The sequence below is a fragment of the Salmo salar genome, chromosome 04 (genome assembly GCF_965601325.2).
Source record: "Salmo salar chromosome 04, fSalSal1, whole genome shotgun sequence".
Classification (NCBI taxonomy): Eukaryota; Metazoa; Chordata; class Actinopteri; order Salmoniformes; family Salmonidae; genus Salmo; species Salmo salar.
Window position 1 is genome coordinate 27,910,945 of NC_138294.1, and position 18,162 is coordinate 27,929,106.

Sequence of the window (18,162 nt, forward strand, 5' to 3'; positions counted from 1 at the left end):
CCGTCCTCGCGTTCATCCCTTTCAGCTGTCACCCAAACACTTGCTGACCTTACAACTCATTCACTGAGGCTCACCGTCTGGCCGGATGCCAAATCCCCAGATCGTAAACAGACAGTACCCTTTATGCCCACCGTGACACCCCGTGAGGAAGCACAGCTGACCCTGGGAAGGTGACACATTCACAGCTCCTCACCCCCCCCACCCCCCACCCCCACTTGAGGGGCTCTCAGTGCCCTCTGTGACACTGTAACGTGCCAGCACTTCATCTAGTGTGTCTGCCTGTCAGTCAGTCAGTCAGCCAGCCAGCTCAGGAAAGGGATGAAGAGAAAGACAATATGAGGCATTTCCACAACATGGAGTTAAAACCCCCTTTATTTGAAGGAAGAGAGTAGTATACATGTAAGTGTATTCACAAACAAATGCACTCTCAGGATTTGTGCAAAACAGAGCATACAGACAATAGAGAACACAGGAGAACACAGACACAAACAGTTACAATCAAAGGTGCCTCACTGGCAGACAGAGTTTTTAGGCTGGTGCGTGCTGTGTGTGTGTGTGAGAAGGGTCCTATGCCGAGGGGAAAGCGGTGACAAGGTCATGGCCCTCCGTGGGTCTCGTCCGGGCTCTAGCGTGGGTCTCGCAGTACAGTTGGCCTTCCACGAAGAAGTAGCCCTTCTGTTTAAGGTTGACGTCACAGTCGGTGCACACGAAGCAGCCAGGGTGACGGAACTTGTCCCTCGCTTTCACCACTGTGCCCCTATAGAAGAACAACAGAGTTAACAACAGGAGTAGGCTAAAGTTACCGCTGACCCCCCCCCCAAGTTTGCTGGATGTTCTTTGGGTGGTTGACCATTCTTGATACACACGGGAAACTGTTGAGCGTGAAAATCCTAGCAGAGTTGCGGTTCTTGACACACTCAAACCGGTGCGGCTGGCACCTACTACCATACCCCGTTCGAAGGCACTTAAATCTGTTGTCTTGCCCATTCACCCTCTGAATGGCAAACATACACAATCCATGTCTCAATTGTCTCAAGGCTTAAAAATCCTTATTTAACCTGTCTACACCGATTTAAGTGAATTTAACAAGTGACATCAATAAGGGATTATAGCTTTCACCTGGATTCACCTGGTCAGTCTATGTCATGGAAACAGCAGGTGTTCTCAGTGTACATTGTTGTCAGCTATGTTGCTCCTCACCCGATAACAAGTTTTCTCATACATATTTCTCGTATGCCAGTCTTTAGTCTAAAGACTGGTAGAAACATGTTAGAAATATTAAAAAGTACAACCTCAAATTCCAACTTCCCCTTTAAAGGCCCAGTGCAGTTAAACATGTGATTTCCCTATGTTTTATATACATTTCCACACTATGAGGTTGGAATAATACTGTCAAATTGTGAACATTATGATAATGCCCTTTTAATGTAAGAGCTGTTTGAAAAGACTGCCTGAAATTTCAGCCTGTTTCACTGGAGTTTTGGCCTGGCTCTTCCAAACCTCTCTGCCAATAAAAGCTAGTTTTCAGTTTTCCCCTCCCCAATCAGACCACTCCCAGACAGTCCTAACAAAATTCTTGCGTGAGAAATTCCTCTTTACTAAGAGTTTATTATGACTATTTTAATTGAAAACAATCACAGTTAGATACTTAATTGTTGCTCAGAAATGTTTTGATAATGCGATAAACCCCCCCCCCCCAGTCAATCAAAATCAATGATCTCTATCTGTTAGTCCTGTAATTTGTTGACTTCATTAGGCCTTAAATTAACATAATTTTGGTCTCTAGCTGATTATTATTATTATTTTTTTGTCAATGTGTTTTTCCTTCAAGAGGAGACTAGTTTCTGGCAGAACTTTTTAGGTGTAACTCTTCTGGTCTGGGTAGCAGTTTGATTCTGCTATCATTATACTCCTTGCCACTCTTTGTCTGACCAAACACCGATGATTAACACAACTAAGCAAACCCTCTGTAGAAGAAAGATACTGTTTGGCAACACAGGAGGTTGATGGCACCTTCATTGGGGAGGACTGGCTCGTGGTAATGGCCGGAGCTGAATTGGTGGAAGGGTATCAAAGACATCAAAAGTTCTGACCATTATTATGAGCCATCCTCCCCTCAGCAGCCTCCTGTTCTTGGCAATGACACAGAATAAAAGGAGTGGAATGTTATCTCAAAACAGGTTCTGGATTTCAGGCTGTAACTCTTCTTTTAAGTACTGAAAGAAATGGGTGCAACTCAATACCAACTTTTTATATGACATTCTCAGAGCAGCTTTGTCTTCGAAGTACTCACACAATGCCGTTTCCACACTTGTCACACATGGGCAGTTTCTGCAGGTTTCCTGTGGGCGGCGGTGGCTTAGTCATGGGCGCTCTCACTGTCCTCGTCACCATGGGGCGAGTCCCTGGACAACACATGGGACACACACTATTAGTACCCTATTCCCTATATAGTGCACTACTTCGAGCAGGTCAATACATAGGGAATAGGTTACCATTTGTGACAAAGCATACAAACAAATGATACAAATTAGGAGCATACTGTACATGGAGTATATTAAATTATTTTAATATTGAAATACAAAAGGGAGCAGAGCATTAGAGACATATATGATGTCACAGATATGATGACGCCATAGCACAGTATATTGATGATATCACCATAGCACAGTATATTGATGATGACACCATAGCACAGTATATTGATGATATCACCATAGCACAGTATATTGATGATGACACCATAGCACAGTATATTGATGATATCACCATAGCACAGTATATTGATGATGACACCATAGCACAGTATATTGATGATATCACCATAGCACAGTATATTGATGTCACCATAGCACAGTATATTGATGATATCACCATAGCACAGTATATTGATGATGACACCATAGCACAGTATATTGATGATGACACCTTAGCACAGAATTTGAGAGAAATACTCTTTTTGTGCATATGGAAAATGTCTGGCATCTTTTATTTCAGCTCATGAAACATGGGACCAACACCTTACATGTTGCGTTTATATTTTTGTTCATAGGCCTTATATAGCACTTTTCTAAAACCCAAAGACCCTTTACAATAAGCAACAAGTAAAGATATCAAACCTGGGTCATCAGTACCACTCAAGGTGAACATGTTAGCCTGCTGAACCAAAGCCTAGACATGTAATCTCTTCTCTACTAATTCATTTGTATATAGAGTTCACTCCTTGTATACCCACTTTCCAAGATCAGAACAACGTGCATTCTAAATGATCTCCTTCTACTTTGTCTTATAAAATTAATGGCCAACAAAATACTGATTTCAAGTCATATCTTCCTTTTGATTGTGGCTCTTTCCAATAGTTTTTTCTCGGGGTCAAAATGTATGCCATGTTGATAGCTAAAGGTTTTAATTCAACTATAGGTCCTGAAGTGTGTGAGTGGGAGAGAGCTAGCCCACACTGACGATGGCTTCAACACCGACAGGTTCGTCCTAGATATGTCTCATTAAGAAATAATACATTATTATATGCAACCGTGAAGCTCGTCTTGACTGCAGCATTATAGCCTGGAATCCACACTGAATGATGATATCATTACCCACCCATATCATAATGAAAGAGAAGCTACTTAGTGGAGAACTGACCGTCGCTGTCGACGAAGTCCTGCAGGGCCTTGAAGGAACCTGATTGCCGGGGCTCCTGGGGCTCCTCCTGGTCTTTCAGGAGCATGCGGTACACATCAGATTCCTCGATGGAGCTCAGCGTCTTGCTACTACAGAGACGGCCACACACACACACACACACACACACACACACACACACACACACACACACACACACACACACACACACACAGAGAGAGATGAGCAAAAATACACAGACACAGAGGTGAGCATTAATAACAGATGCGGCACACACTCACAAACACACACACACAAATATCCCACATTGTGTGGAGATGAAAAAAAGGGGGAAACCTAGTCAGTTGTACAACTGAATGCATTGAACTAAAATGTGTCTTCCACATTTAACCCAACCCCTCTGAATCAGAGAGGTGCAGGGGGCTGCCTTAATCGACATCGATTCCACCTATTCCATCCGAGATCTGCGGCTACCATGGGAAGCACTGTTCATCTAGCCCAGCAGACACCAGTGTAGTCATAACAACACTATCCTCCATATCAGATTTAACATCAGAGTCGTATTGAGGCCTGGGGGTCCAGACCTCCGCAGCTCCAGGTTTAGGGACGGGCTGTAAGTCACGGAGGGAAATGATGCCTGCCATCTGGGGCACTCTCACTACAGGGCCCTGAGGCTTTTGGTTATCGTAGGCCGCATCAAGCAAAAGGAGCCTCGCCAGACATTACAGAGACCAGACCTGGGGTCAAATACTATTTGAAATCATTTCCAAATACATTATCAGTGCTTTATTGAGCTTGCCTGGCTCCATGGACCAATAAAATAGTCCCAAAATGGCAAACCCCACCCATGTGGTACTCCAGGCAGGCTAGAGCAAGCACTCAAAGTATTTTAAATATTTCAAATAGTATTTGAACCCAGGTCTGACAGAGACACACATAACACAGGCATCAGCAGACATCCATAAAAGGAAGTGAAGAGTGGGAAAAACAGAGAGGAAGAATGGACGGGAGGAGAATGGAGAGAGGAGGTTAGAGGTGATGAAGCATGAGTGTGCAGACGCCTTTCATATACACAACTGTTTTTATAGTCACCGCCCATAGCCAGAACACCAAGTGATCTAATCAGAGTTTGCTAAAAGAGATCAACAGGCCTATAATACTAAACATGGATTGAATATGCTATATTTAAGCAATAAGGCACCTCAGGGATTTGTGGTATATGGCCAATATACCACGGCTAGGGCTGTTCTTATGCATGACGCAACGCAAACCCCCGAGGTGCCTTATTCTTACTATAAACTGGTTACCAGTGTAATTAGAGAAGTACAAATAAATGTTTTGGCATACACGTGGTATACGGTCTGATATACCGCGGCTGTCAGCCAATCATCATTCAGGGCTCGAACCACACAGTTTTTAAATGTATATATACACTGAGTGTACAAAAGATTAGGAACACTTTCCTAATATTGAGTTGAACCCTCTTTTGCCCTCAGAACAGCCTCAATTCATCGGGCGGGGACTCTACAAGGTGCCGAAAGCGTTCCGCAGGGATGCTGGCCCATGTGGACTCCCACAGTTGTGTCAAGTTGGCTGGATGTCCTTTGGGTTGTGGACCATTCTTTTTTTTATATTCACACTACCGTTCAAAAGTTTGGGGTCACTAAGAAATGTCTTGTTTTTGAAAGAAAAGCACATTTTTTGTCCATTAAAATAACATCAAATTGATCAGAAATACAGAGTAGACATTGTTAATGTTGTAAATTACTATTGTAGCTGGAAACGGCTGATTTGTTACGGAATATCTACATAGGCGTACAGAGGTCCATTATCGGCAACCATCACTCATGTGTTCCAATGGCACGTTGTGTTAGCTAATCCAAGTTTATAATTTTAAAAGGCTAATTGATCATTAGAAAACCCTTTTTGCAATTATGTTAGCGCAGCTGAAAACTGTTGTGCTGATTAAAGTCAAGGGGTCTGAATACTTTCCGAATGCACTGTATGTGTTTTGGAATAGTGCTAACTACAGTAACCAAACTCTGGCAGAAACAAATGAACAGAAGCTTTCATAGAAGACGACAGTGGAAGCTTATATAGCGTTACTGATATCACCATGCCGCCGGATTGAAAGCAGGCAGGCAGGCAGGCAGGCAGGCAGGCAGGCAGGCAGACAGACAGACAGACAGACAGACAGACAGACAGACAGACAGACAGACAGACAGACAGACAGACAGACAGACAGACAGACAGACAGACAGACAGACAGACAGACAGACAGACAGACAGACAGACAGACAGACAGACAGACAGACAGACACCCACCCACCCACCCACCCACCCAACCACCCATCAACCCACCGACCATCTCACCCCTCTGGCTTGTCCTGGACCAGGCCCCTCATCTGTCCGTGCATGGCGTCCTGGATGTTGCCTGAGGAGTAGAGGCCTATGGGGGTGTTGTAGGCTGTGCTCACCACCTGACGATGGTCGTCGATGTTAGCTGCAGCTATAAAGGGCTGGGCCTTGCGGTTGTGACCCGTACCAATGGGTTTGAACTCCTGAATGGAATGAGAGAGAGAGAGAAAAAGACAAGGAGGCATTATGTGATGTTCTCAGTCTTTTTTTCTAGTTGGAAATGTGTAATTACACACACAAACACCAACAGGTGCGGACACAAATATATATAGACTTCTAAAACAAACAAATACACACATACAAGCTATGCAGGTACACACATATACTCACGCACACACAGTCTTTCTCTCTCGACCCCCTAATGAGATCCACATGACTTCTCCCTCTAGCTCTCACCTGCTGCTCAGCCTCCAAGTTGATTTTGAACGGGTTGGCTTTCCCGTCTTCCGTGACTTGAGGCGACCATAGCCTGGTTTCTGGTCTGGGAACAAGAATCGGGTCACGATCAAACAAGAGCTCACTGTCAACTCCCTCGACCGCAGGTGAAACGATTATGACCACAGACCATACATCAGTTTACATGGCGGCTGGGCCACGGTGCGCTGAGCACTCATAAATCAAACCCAACTTTATAGACTTCCTTTGGTGTGTGAACAGTATAAAAGTGTGTGTGTGAGTATGTGCGTGGGCGTGCATAAGTGTGTCTGTATTAGAGAGTGGGTGTGTGTGGCTCCTTTCTTGGCGTTGTTGGGTATGAAATCAAAGAACAGGAATGCGAGAGCTCGTCTTTTGCCAGCTCTGGAACATTCTACATAAGACGGAAAGTTCTACGTGTGTGTTAAAAGATATCTTGGGATTCATCAAGTAAGTTCTGTAGTTAATCAAACATGAAAGTGTGTTTGACTAGCTATGTGTGTCATAGGATACACCCAACCAGTGACAGTTTGTTTACTTCATTGGCAGTCACTTGTGTCAGTGATGTTTGTACACCTGTCTCAATTGTACGTCGTGTGCTTTTATGTGAGAGGCGCGTGTGTATTTGCGTACATGTATGTATGTGTGTGTATGTGTTTACGTGAGACGGCTGATATCCGTGTGTGTATTCCTGTGTGTGCATGTGAGTAGTGTGACCCCCACAGTGTGACCCCTGACCTTTGGACGGTGAGGATGAGCTGGTAGATGGCGTCTTTGATCTTGTTCTGGGCCTCACAGTGCATCATGTCCTCTGCCGGGACGCCCTCGATGGCCAGGATGACATCACCAGGACACAGGTTGGCCACCGCCGCCTTACTGCCCGGAGTGATCTGCCCAGAGAGAGAGAGAGAGAGAGAGAGAGAGAGAGAACGAGAGCGGTGACACATGCGATTGATCATTATTCTTTCCATTGTCACAAATTATTATAATAACGGTTGCCGTTATTAGTGTTGTCTTCGTTTACTTTGGTGAAGTAAGCCAATGTCTTCACTTTTCATACTTAGAAAGTGAACTGAACTGAGAGAATGAGGGAGAGGGAGATGGAAAGAAAGAGAGAGAGAGAGAGAGAGAGAGAGAGCTTGAAGTAAGAACCCCGGCTGCTGCCAAGGTACATTTTTACGATTCTCTCCCGTATGTAACTCGGTATGACTTGTAAAACCCGATCATTCAGACAGAGAGAGAGATGGAGAGAGAGATGGAGACAGAGAGAGGAGAGGGAGAGAGAGAGAGATCAGTAAGGAGCAGGTGCATGCTGCTGTTAATAATCTACTATTAGCCAGGCAGAAATGTGTGCCATATTTGTGTGGTTCCGTAGTCACACAAACAACATGGGGATATCCTTCTTACCTCACCGCACATGCATGCCATCTCCATCTCACTCCCTTCCTCCCTTGTCCCCTCCCTCCCTCACTTCCCCATCTCTCTCCCTATTTCTGTCTCACACTCCACCTCTCTTATTCTCTCTAACACTCTCTCGTTCCATCTCTCTCCTTCTCCCTCCATCTTGCACTCTTTCTTCATCGTAATCAAATGGCACTTCAAAAGGCATGTACTGTCCTATGTATACATAATGAATGAACACAGGTTAGGTTGGTCTGCTGTGTATCAGTGCCACCTCGTCATCTGTCTGTAGTTAGGTTGGTCTGCTGTATATCAGTGCTACCTCATCATCTGTCTGCAGTTAGGTTGGTCTGCCCTATATCAGTGCCACCCCATCATCTGTCTGCAGTTAGGTTGGTCTGCCCTATATCAGTGCCACCCCATCATCTGTCTGCAGTTAGGTTGGTCTGCTGTATATCAGTGCCACCCCATCATCTGTCTGCAGTTAGGTTGGTCTGCCCTATATCAGTGCCACCTCATCATCTGTCTGTAGTTAGGTTGGCCTGCCCTATATCAGTGCCACCTCATCATCTGTCTGTAGTTAGGTTGGTCTGCTGTATATCAGTGCCACCCCATCATCTGTCTGCAGTTAGGTTGGTCTGCTGTATATCAGTGCCACCCCATCATCTGTCTGCAGTTAGGTTGGTCTGCTGTATATCAGTGCCACCCCATCATCTGTCTGCAGTTAGGTTGGTCTGCTGTATATCAGTGCCACCCCATCATCTGTCTGCAGTTAGGTTGGTCTGCTGTATATCAGTGCCACCTCATCATCTGTCTGCAGTTAGGTTGGTCTGCTGTATATCAGTGCCACCCCATCATCTGTCTGCAGTTAGGTTGGCCTGCCCTATATCAGTGCCACCTCATCATCTGTCTGTAGTTAGGTTGGCCTGCCCTATATCAGTGCCACCTCATCATCTGTCTGTAGTTAGGTTGGCCTGCCCTATATCAGTGCCACCTCATCATCTGTCTGTAGTTAGGTTGGCCTGCCCTATATCAGTGCTACCTCATCATCTGTCTGCAGTTAGGTTGGCCTGCCCTATATCAGTGCCACCTCATCATCTGTCTGTAGTTAGGTTGGCCTGCCCTATATCAGTGCCACCTCATCATCTGTCTGCAGTTAGGTTGGCCTGCCCTATATCAGTGCCACCTCATCATCTGTCTGCAGTTAGGTTGGCCTGCCCTATATCAGTGCCACCTCATCATCTGTCTGTAGTTAGGTTGGCCTGCCCTATATCAGTGCCACCTCATCATCTGTCTGCAGTTAGGTTGGCCTGCCCTATATCAGTGCCACCTCATCATCTGTCTGCAGTTAGGTTGGCCTGCCCTATATCAGTGCCACCTCATCATCTGTCTGCAGTTAGGTTGGCCTGCCCTATATCAGTGCCACCTCATCATCTGTCTGTAGTTAGGTTGGCCTGCCCTATATCAGTGCCACCTCATCATCTGTCTGTAGTTAGGTTGGCCTGCCCTATATCAGTGCCACCTCATCATCTGTCTGTAGTTAGGTTGGCCTGCCCTATATCAGTGCCACCTCATCATCTGTCTGTAGTTAGGTTGGCCTGCCCTATATCAGTGCCACCTCATCATCTATGTGACTGATTGTAGTTGAACAAATCTCTTTGGGCCTAATTGATACGTTAGGTTAACTGTAGGCCCACTTCTAGTGAGGTAGACAACCTTTAACCACTTCTGGTTGAAAGAACCTCAAATAAAAGCATAGATTTGCATGATTCTATTTCCTCCTAACACGTCGTTGCATATAGATTGGGAGAAGGTTGTTCATGAAATTACCTTAAGGCAATGTTTTGACGACCCAATTTTGTTGATAGGGTTGCTGCATTTTGTGCACAACAACCCACAACTATATGCTATGTATGTTCACACAAATTAAAAGCAATACCAAAACTCCAACTCAAAAGTAGATTCTGTTGCAGATTTTGCAGTTTGTTTTAGTAGCCTGTCTACTTGACAGTGTCCTGGCCTCCAAAGTAGATGGTTGAAACCTCTCTGTGTATAAAGTCAGGAGGTAAACCTCTCTCTCTCTCTGTATAAAGTGCCTTGCCCTCACTGGTATTTGAGCTCGTGCTCTCTCTCTCGTGCTCTCTCTCTCTCTCGTGCTCTCTCTCTCGTGCTCTTTCTCTCTCTCGTGCTCTCTCTCTCTCGTGCTCTCTCTCGCTCTTAACTCATAGGCCTATAAATAACCCAGGATGAACATTTTAAACTTTGGCTTTTTCCTAGACAACCATCTGTATCTCCCTGTGATGTGCATCATTTTTACTACTCTCCTATCCATTCCAACAGTCAGTCACAAATCGCTCCCTAACCCTTCATTTGGCCCTTTAAACGTTTGCAGATCTGTAAGGTGAAAGCAATATGGCGGAAGCTCCTCCACTACACTGGAACCTACCCAGACTCTTCAGATCTGCAAACATTGAAGGGTTAGGGCCAAAAGTTTCCTGCGTGGATGGACACCTGGGTTGTGTTCAGGAGGGAGAAAGCAACGATTTGAAACAGAGACCTACTACCATTACTAATTTCTATTTTGCTATGCTGTACACACGCTACTGAACACAGCCCCTAGTTTCTTCCCTACTCAGCTTCCAGTCCCAGCCAAAAATGCACGGCCGCAGCTAATTTAAACACCACTCGTCATCCGTCCTGGAGATAGTTTACACTTTCATTTGGAAACAAAATCAACCCGCAGAAAGGGATGTTTTTGACCAAAATGGCCCGGGAAGAAGAGGTTGAGACAAGGTCGAGGTCGGGGTTCAAGCTCTGCGAGCAAGAGGAATGTGGCAGTGGCTAAATCTCATTACAAGTGAGCAGCCCTTCGAACGAGAGCTGATAAAAACCACGTAGAGAGAGGTTTGAAAAGCTTTGATGAACGGCTGCTTTGTGAGAGGTTGAGAGTAAAGTGATGAGAGCGTGTCTAGTGGGTGGATTGTGAAGGGATCGGGCACACAGGCAAGCATACACGGACAGGGTCAAGGGTATGTGAGGAGATTTAAATCAATCAGCGGGAAAAAAGTGAAAAGTGACTGAAACTGACTCAGACTGTACTTCATCCCCCTGATGGTTAAGGTTAAGCTTGGGGATCAGGTAATCTGACCCTAGATCTGTGGTTAGGGGCATCATCTACCTGCAGTGCCTTTGAAAAGTTGTTTGATAATCAACACTTGTCTGACATCATGGCAGAGACCCCAGTACTTGTCCCTCCCTCCCTCGCCTGCCTGACTCTCTCCTTCAGCTTGCGGTTCTCTGCTCACACAACAGGTGTGTAGTGGCCCCCAAGGGTCGGTGATTCACAGATCTCCCCAGTAACTTTTAGCCCCCGGCCCTGGTGTCAGGCCTAAACTTAGACACACGACAGGGATTACTGATACTCCTATGGTTACGCACGCGCACACACATATACAAAGACACGCACCTTGCCAACGTTAAAAACTCCAACATGTACGCACACACAGAGACAGACAGACACACATACAAACAAACACACAATGCTAACACAAACACATGATGACGATGATGCTGCTGATCACACACACACACACAGTTTAATGTCTTGACTTGAGCTAAATGGAGGGCATTCTCTGAATAACTCAACCTAGAAGCCTAGCCAGGAGACTGCGCTTTGATCACCAGCTATTAATCCATTCCCGGCCGTCTGCGTTCATTCAGCTGCTGTGTGTGTGTGTGTGTGTGTGTGTGTATGTGTGTGTGTGTGTGTGTGTGTGTCAGTAGATGATGCAAACAGCTATTTCAAACTAAGCTGCAGATATTTACTGGAACACGGGTGTGTGTGTGTGTGTGTGTGTGTGTGTGTGGTGTGTGTGTGTGTGTGTGTGTGTGTGTGTGTGTGTGTGTGTGTGTGTGTGTGTGGATGATCCCCCAGCCTTCCACCCCATGGAAAGACCCCTGCTGTATCAGGCTTTAACACACATCCCCAAAACACACATTCACAATCCAATGATCTTTCACTGGAAGTATCTGGGCTGTTCTATGTTAGGGAACGACCGTGTCCAAATTGCTTCCTATTCCCTTTATAGTGCACTACTTTTTTTTTTTTCTTCTACCAGATTCCTATGGGCCTTAGTCACGATATAGGGAATATGTTTTCATTTGGGATGCAGCCTTTTTGGAAATATTACTGCATAGTCAGTCAGGTTTAATACACTGAGCTCTTCCATGCTGTTTCTCATCCTAGGGCAGCTACTTAACTGAGACAAGAGGGTAAAGGGAAGGTGAGCCAAGTATGCTGGCAGTGAGCGAGAGAAAGGGGGAAGGGGGGAGCACACCATAGGCTAAGACAGAGCGGATCAACCTAACCCTCTACACGCAGAACACAATGGTGGAACGGTTGAGTACTGTATATCGGACTGTGTGCGTTCACTGTAGGAAGACACATCACACACACACACACACACACACACCTCCCTACTACTGGCTCCTCACCCACACAAACACCTAGCACCAGGCCCGCTCGAAGATGCTCGAGCACACATCACACATACAACACATACTGTAAACACACAATCACCCACCCATTGTCAGTCTGAAAGTATCAGGTACACATGCTCTTACCCTGGAGATGGTGAGGGGCTGGTTGAAGTCCTTTCCCCCGGTCAGTCGGAAACCCCACGGGGCCGGGCCGTTTAGGACAACGTCCAGTGGCATGTCCCCCTCTCTGTCCCTTGTCCCCGTGTCTCTGTTCCTGTATCTGGAAGTACACTGGTGTGTGTGTGTGTGTGTGTCCCAAACACAGCAGGGTTCTCATAAACAAAGCAGCGGGACAACTTAGTCATGTACCCTTTTATACTAGTGGAGTGGTGGGGGGGGGGAGGGAACCCCACCCCCTGAGTGAAGTCATTGGCCCGACTCAGGACCAGAGGCAGCTCTCCCTCTCTCTCTTGTTCTTTTCCTCTTTTGGCTGGTGACACTTTCTCGCTGTTTTCCTTTACTTCTGTTTGGACTCACTCTCTCTCACACTTTCTCTCTCCCTCTCTTTTCCACCTCCTTCTCGGACATAGTAGCTCTTTCGCTGTTTCTGAACATGATACTCATTACACTTCAACTCATCCAACTCACATAGCGTCATTCTTCTCCAGCAGTGTCTCGCTCTCTTGCTCCACCTGTATGCCTATGAACATCCAGGGGAAGAGCGGAGATAGGCCAGTGTCTGTGAGCATGCGGCCCACTTGTCTCTCCTTGACCCCCCCCCCCTCCCCCTCCCCCCTCCGGCGGCTCCTGCCCTTATTTGGTCTGCCGGCGCAGCTCCTTGCTCAGGCCCTGGAGGTCCCCCAGGCGCAGCAGCATTCCAGGCCCTATTGATCTGGAGCGGCCCAGAGCTAGGGCTCTCCTCCCAGCCTCTCTTTCGCTCTCTTCATTTAATTCGAGATCTCTCGTTCTTTTTCTGTTTGTCTGATCTGGACATGAGCCAATCTCCATTCTGTTCTGAACGTTTCGCTCTCTCTACTTTTCTTTCTTTCTCTATCTCCACACAGTGAGTATTAAACAGAAACGAGGTCAGAGGTGTTTACATTCCCATTAGCGGAGGCACTTTTTCTTTCTCTCGCTCACGCCTAACTGAAACCGTTACAAGAACATCTAATGCAACTAACTCATCCGTCAAACACAAGCAGTTCTTATGTGTGTATGTGCGTAACAACGTTAACGCACAGTAAGCATTGAAGCAAGACAACCTAATCTATTCAAGTTGTCAGCCCACCCCCTGTGCATTAAGCCTGTTTCCATAATGTCAACGGGGAGGAAGAAAGCCAACAAAAACAACGGATGGCCAATTATGATGACGTTAAAGTCGTTCGTTCTCCCCTCAGTGTCGATCTCCTGAAACTGCTAACATACCTCCTTCAAGACCTATCAGTCCGGGTTTGTTTGTACAGTTGCCATGGGGACAGGTTTAGGGAGGAGCTGACTCCTACACAAATGAAGGATGTCTCGGATGGTGTGTGTTATGTAGAAGGAGCGTACGTACACACACACACACACGTCTCCAAATACGTACCTACTTCACATAGAACACACTTCAAATCGTGATTCAACAATACAGTCCAATACATATTGGGGCAGTGAACTTTAACCTTTCAGTTTACAAATAGAAAAGACGTATACCCAAACGCGCTACAGCCCAGCTTAAACAGAAGGCTATGATGGAGACGATTTATGCCGAAACATAACCCTTTTGTTTGTTTGTCCCATCAATAAATCTATCAGATTTACCCAGCAACAAAGGGCTCCTTTGTCTTTATTCTGAGTCACCAGTTGAAGTATCCCGGGGCAAATTATGTTTTTTGGATAAATACCGTTTAATTTCATACAGTATCAAATGTACAGTCATTCCTACATGGACAACAGCACTACTTAACTATTGTATAACCATGTTTTTGTCACACCAGTGAGAAAAGAAGTCCGCCTGCTTTCAGACTTTCCAAAGAGAGAAAAAATATTGAAATTATCAGGCAGAATTTATTAGGAATACAGTCACCAAAAATCGTAAATTAAAGCAGAAAGACTTGTAATAAGAATGTCTTCATTGCAATGCATCCACTTGAGTTTACATTTGGACAAAGCTAAGAGTCCACACTTGTAGGCCCGCCTTTCAGATGCAATATAAAACAACTCCAATGTGAGCGGGGATCCTCCATGTCTTCAGTCCAAAACCTTTAAAGTCCCCGAAAGTGGTAGCAAAGTCAGACTAGAAATATTTTAAACGTTAAATTCCCTTATACTCAATTTTGTTCTCCAGAGCGGTTATCCCTGGTAACACTACAAGGTACCACTTCACATTAAGGTACCCTTCATAAAGAGAACCTTAAAGTAGTGTAGTCCACCACAAAGGTTTTCTGTTTTTGCATAAACGTTATTTATTAATTTTGCACCATAGGGATATGGCGGTATGGCTGTCTGAGGCGAATGAGGTGGATGTAGGAAGAGGTGGTGTGAAAAAATGACAAGCAGAAAGAAAGGCAACCCAAACTGATGGTGGGTGAGAAAAGAGTTTATAAAGCAGTGGATCGTGTCATCGATTTACAGCTCCATACAAAAGACGTACAAAAAAAACAACAACGCCGACAGACACGCAGTGCTCTCACATGCCAGGGTCGTGTTCATTAGGGATAGCAACGGGAAACGTTTGCAACAGAACATGAAAATGTGCATTTCTTATTGGACATGTCCAGGTAGTCCGTTTTCTTTTGGTGCCTAATGAACACGACCCAGGGAAGAGTGAATGAAAAGGGGATGGGGAGAAAAATAAACTAGAACAAAACCAATCAAAAACAGAAACCAAAAATAAAGTAATTACATATTAAGGTGCTTAAACGACTGTTCTGCGGTCAGTGTCCTTCCTATACGAATACATACTCATTTACCCACGAAAAAGGCAAAACAAATGTCATAAATCATATTCATTGAACACAAAAAGTATGCCTAATAAATGTTATTCAAATACATTGTTATAAGCTATTGCAGTGACACTCTAATCGTTTCATTCATCCCGGACAGTAAAAAAAGGTCACCGTCAGAATTACCTATAGAGAAAAAAAACAACTCCAGGAACATAACTGTATAATTCAACCAAATTCATTTACACTGCTTATCTGATTATATTAGAGTGAAGTAAAACATCCCATTTGGACAAAGGCAATGAATGTGGCAACATTCCTAATACGGTATTCAACAGCAATCGTAAAAAGAAAACCTCGTCATAGAATAAAATAACACCATTTCAAAAAGGAGGGTTGTTTTATTGTTGAGACCTGAACGTTTGTTGTATATTGACAAAAGTAAAATGTCAGACTCGACTGGGAACACATTTTTTGGCTATTGTCTCGTTATCTTAAACATGACAAGGGGATTTGCTCTGGTTGAAATTAGCCAAAAGTACACTTCACCTTAGGCCACTTCAACTAAAAGAAAGTACACAAAGTAAGTTGAGAAACAGATGTTGCTCCTTCCATTCCATGAGTTATATCTATGGACGGAGACATCTAAATGACGTTTTATCAATATTCAATACTTTTCCCATTATAAACATCTATACATACAGAAAAAAGTGGGAAAACTAGTTGCTTTTGCATATGGTTTTCCAACGGTATCAAACTCCTAAAGCCCTATCGACAATCCAATCTAGCTTTCACTTGTAAAATCCGTAGTGTACTCTGAAATGTTACGTGAGAAAAGGGATAAAATGCCAAGTCAACCAATCAATAAAATCCCAAATCTATAAATATTATTTTCCATCAAAAGTACAAAATGTACTGTACTTGTTCAAACAGAAGGGTTCAAAATAAAAATATCAACGATTGACAATTCCACATTTGAAATAACTCATCCATATAGGAGTTAGCAAACACTATAATGAGAAACTGGAATTGACTGTAGACCCATAGCGGGCAGATATCCAGAACCTTCCGGTGCGAATAGAAGGCTCTGGAGAGATATATGCATTCATATATGCATTCAATATCAATGCATTTGCCTCCAAACATGTCATACCCTATCCTGTGGTATCCAGCAACACTTTCGGGTATCATGGATTACACATCATCATTTTCACTGGGGAAGTGTTCCTGTGTTTGGTGTATGAAATGTAACATCTGATGAAGATTTTTGTACTAATAATACTGTGGTTGTTTCGTGTCGCTTATTGAAAGTCGGTGTGGATAAGAGCATTTGCCAAATGACTAGACATTGAAATGTGTTGCAATGTCCTATGACAATACTGCTCTGAAAATAGCAACATGCCCCTCTATTACAGATAATACGCTTAGGGGGGGTCTCTGTATTCATTTAACACTGAGGAAAAAGGAAAAAGAAACATGGCTGACATGATGATGTCAAGGCAATCCTGAGTGGCAGTTTACTTGGCATCTTTAACTCTCTCTTTACCATATTTGACCATTCTGAATGTTACACAATCAACTTATCAATGCAAGTTATTACATTACTGGGTCAAAATAGATCTAATGAATCAAATAAAAGCGGATGTCAACACTAAAAAGGGGGCCATCTTGTTTGGCTACCCTTCCTTCAGTATCTGAGGTGACAGGAATACAAAAGTATGGATCTTCTTCAACCTCATCTTCTTCAACCTCATCATTTAGAAAATAACCGTTTAGTTAGTGGAATAGTCTCCTGTAGAGTTGGCTAGTTAGAGCTAAAACAAAATACTTGTTGTGACGTTGTCGCACACACTTGGGAAAGGCTTCTTGGATGACCCGACATAATGGGGGGCGTGTTGTTCCGGGGTGAGGTTTCCCCTAGGTACAGATCTAGGGTCAGCTCCACCTCCCCCCAATCCTAACCATAACCATTGATGGGGAAAGTGCAAAACTGACCCAAATCAGTGTCTAGGAGCAACTTCATTTTACTCCGGGTTGGTTGTGTCCAATATGGGTTGTGCTAGAGATGGAAGGGTCCAAGTAAGGAGGGTGCGGGGGTGGACCGGATTCATCATTATAGTTTCTTGACGTAGTTTCCTGGGAAGGTTCCAAACTGCTTGCTCCGTCGAGAAGTTCCTTTGCAAAAACACAAAAAACAGAGATGACATTTTCCACTGTATGTGGACACCCACGGTGACACAATGAAACGTCGTTGTAGGTCGTAAATGTAAAAGAGAACGTGTTTAATGAAGGCTAATAATAATCAACAATCGAATATGTCCGTTTACACAGCTCACTAGAAGTGATTCAGTGGTTCTTATTCGCAGAGGGAACTAGCCAGATAATTGCTGTATTAAAAACACGAATGATTCCCTGCACCTTTAAAATACATTCAAAGTTTAGTTTTTCAGCAGCTGTGCCTGTCTAGATGGCAGCATTCCTACCACACTGCAATGTACTCAATATCCAGATCAGGAAACTAAAGATCTCGTCCAGCTAAACATCCCATTGCAACATGGCTGAATTTTGAGGAAGGAAGGAAATACAAGGACCTAGAAGAGGGGGGGAAATGCATTCTCAGTGCAACCAGTCTTTAGTGGATAATACTGCCGTTTGGTATCCGGCTGAGTTGTCAAAATGGATTAAGTGGACATTTCAGAGTGGGAGAGGAAGACCCTTTTCTGAAACAACTCCTAGCCCCTAGGAACTTCCCCTACTCCCTAGCCCCTTCCCCCCTAGCCCCTACTCCCTAGCCCCTTCCCCCCTAGCCCCTACCCCCTAGGCACTTACCCTAGCTCCTAGGCATTTGTAAATCTGACAGGACTGAATAGATTTAAGTAATGTGGCA

General features: G+C 44.6%; 2 protein-coding genes across 14 annotated transcripts in view; both read right to left on the reverse strand.

Moving 5' to 3' along the window:
* Positions 1 to 343: 343 nt before the first annotated feature.
* On the reverse strand, positions 344 to 12,766 carry pdlim3a (PDZ and LIM domain 3a). 2 transcript variants are annotated; one of them, XM_045716197.2, is made up of 7 exons: positions 12,496 to 12,766; positions 7,210 to 7,361; positions 6,454 to 6,538; positions 6,013 to 6,200; positions 3,643 to 3,767; positions 2,294 to 2,405; positions 344 to 757 (listed from the first exon to the last, which is right to left on the reverse strand). In XM_045716197.2, the coding sequence occupies exons 1-7, from the start codon at positions 12,586 to 12,588 to the stop codon at positions 568 to 570; spliced, it is 945 nt and encodes a 314-aa protein (XP_045572153.2). In that variant the 5' UTR covers positions 12,589 to 12,766; the 3' UTR covers positions 344 to 567.
* A 2,147-nt stretch (positions 12,767 to 14,913) lies between these two features.
* Positions 14,914 to 18,162, reverse strand: part of LOC106602561 (sorbin and SH3 domain-containing protein 2) — a 93,540-nt gene continuing 90,291 nt past the window's right edge. For all 12 annotated transcript variants that reach the window (XM_082974226.1, XM_082974224.1, XM_082974223.1 and 9 more), the window contains one exon: positions 14,914 to 17,450. In XM_082974226.1, the coding sequence (XP_082830352.1) occupies positions 17,389 to 17,450 (62 nt within the window). In that variant the 3' untranslated portion in view covers positions 14,914 to 17,388. The remainder of the gene's footprint in view (positions 17,451 to 18,162) is intronic.

Coding starts and splice junctions, on each gene's coding strand:
- pdlim3a (XM_045716197.2), bottom strand. CDS start 12,588: ATGCCACTGGACGTTGTCCTAAACGGCCCGGCCCCGTGGGGTTTCCGA. Junction 7,362..12,495: donor AGCCCCTCACCATCTCCAGG/GTAAGAGCATGT, acceptor CTCTCTGGGCAG/ATCACTCCGGGCAGTAAGGC. Junction 6,539..7,209: donor CTCATCCTCACCGTCCAAAG/GTCAGGGGTCAC, acceptor TCTTGTTCCCAG/ACCAGAAACCAGGCTATGGT.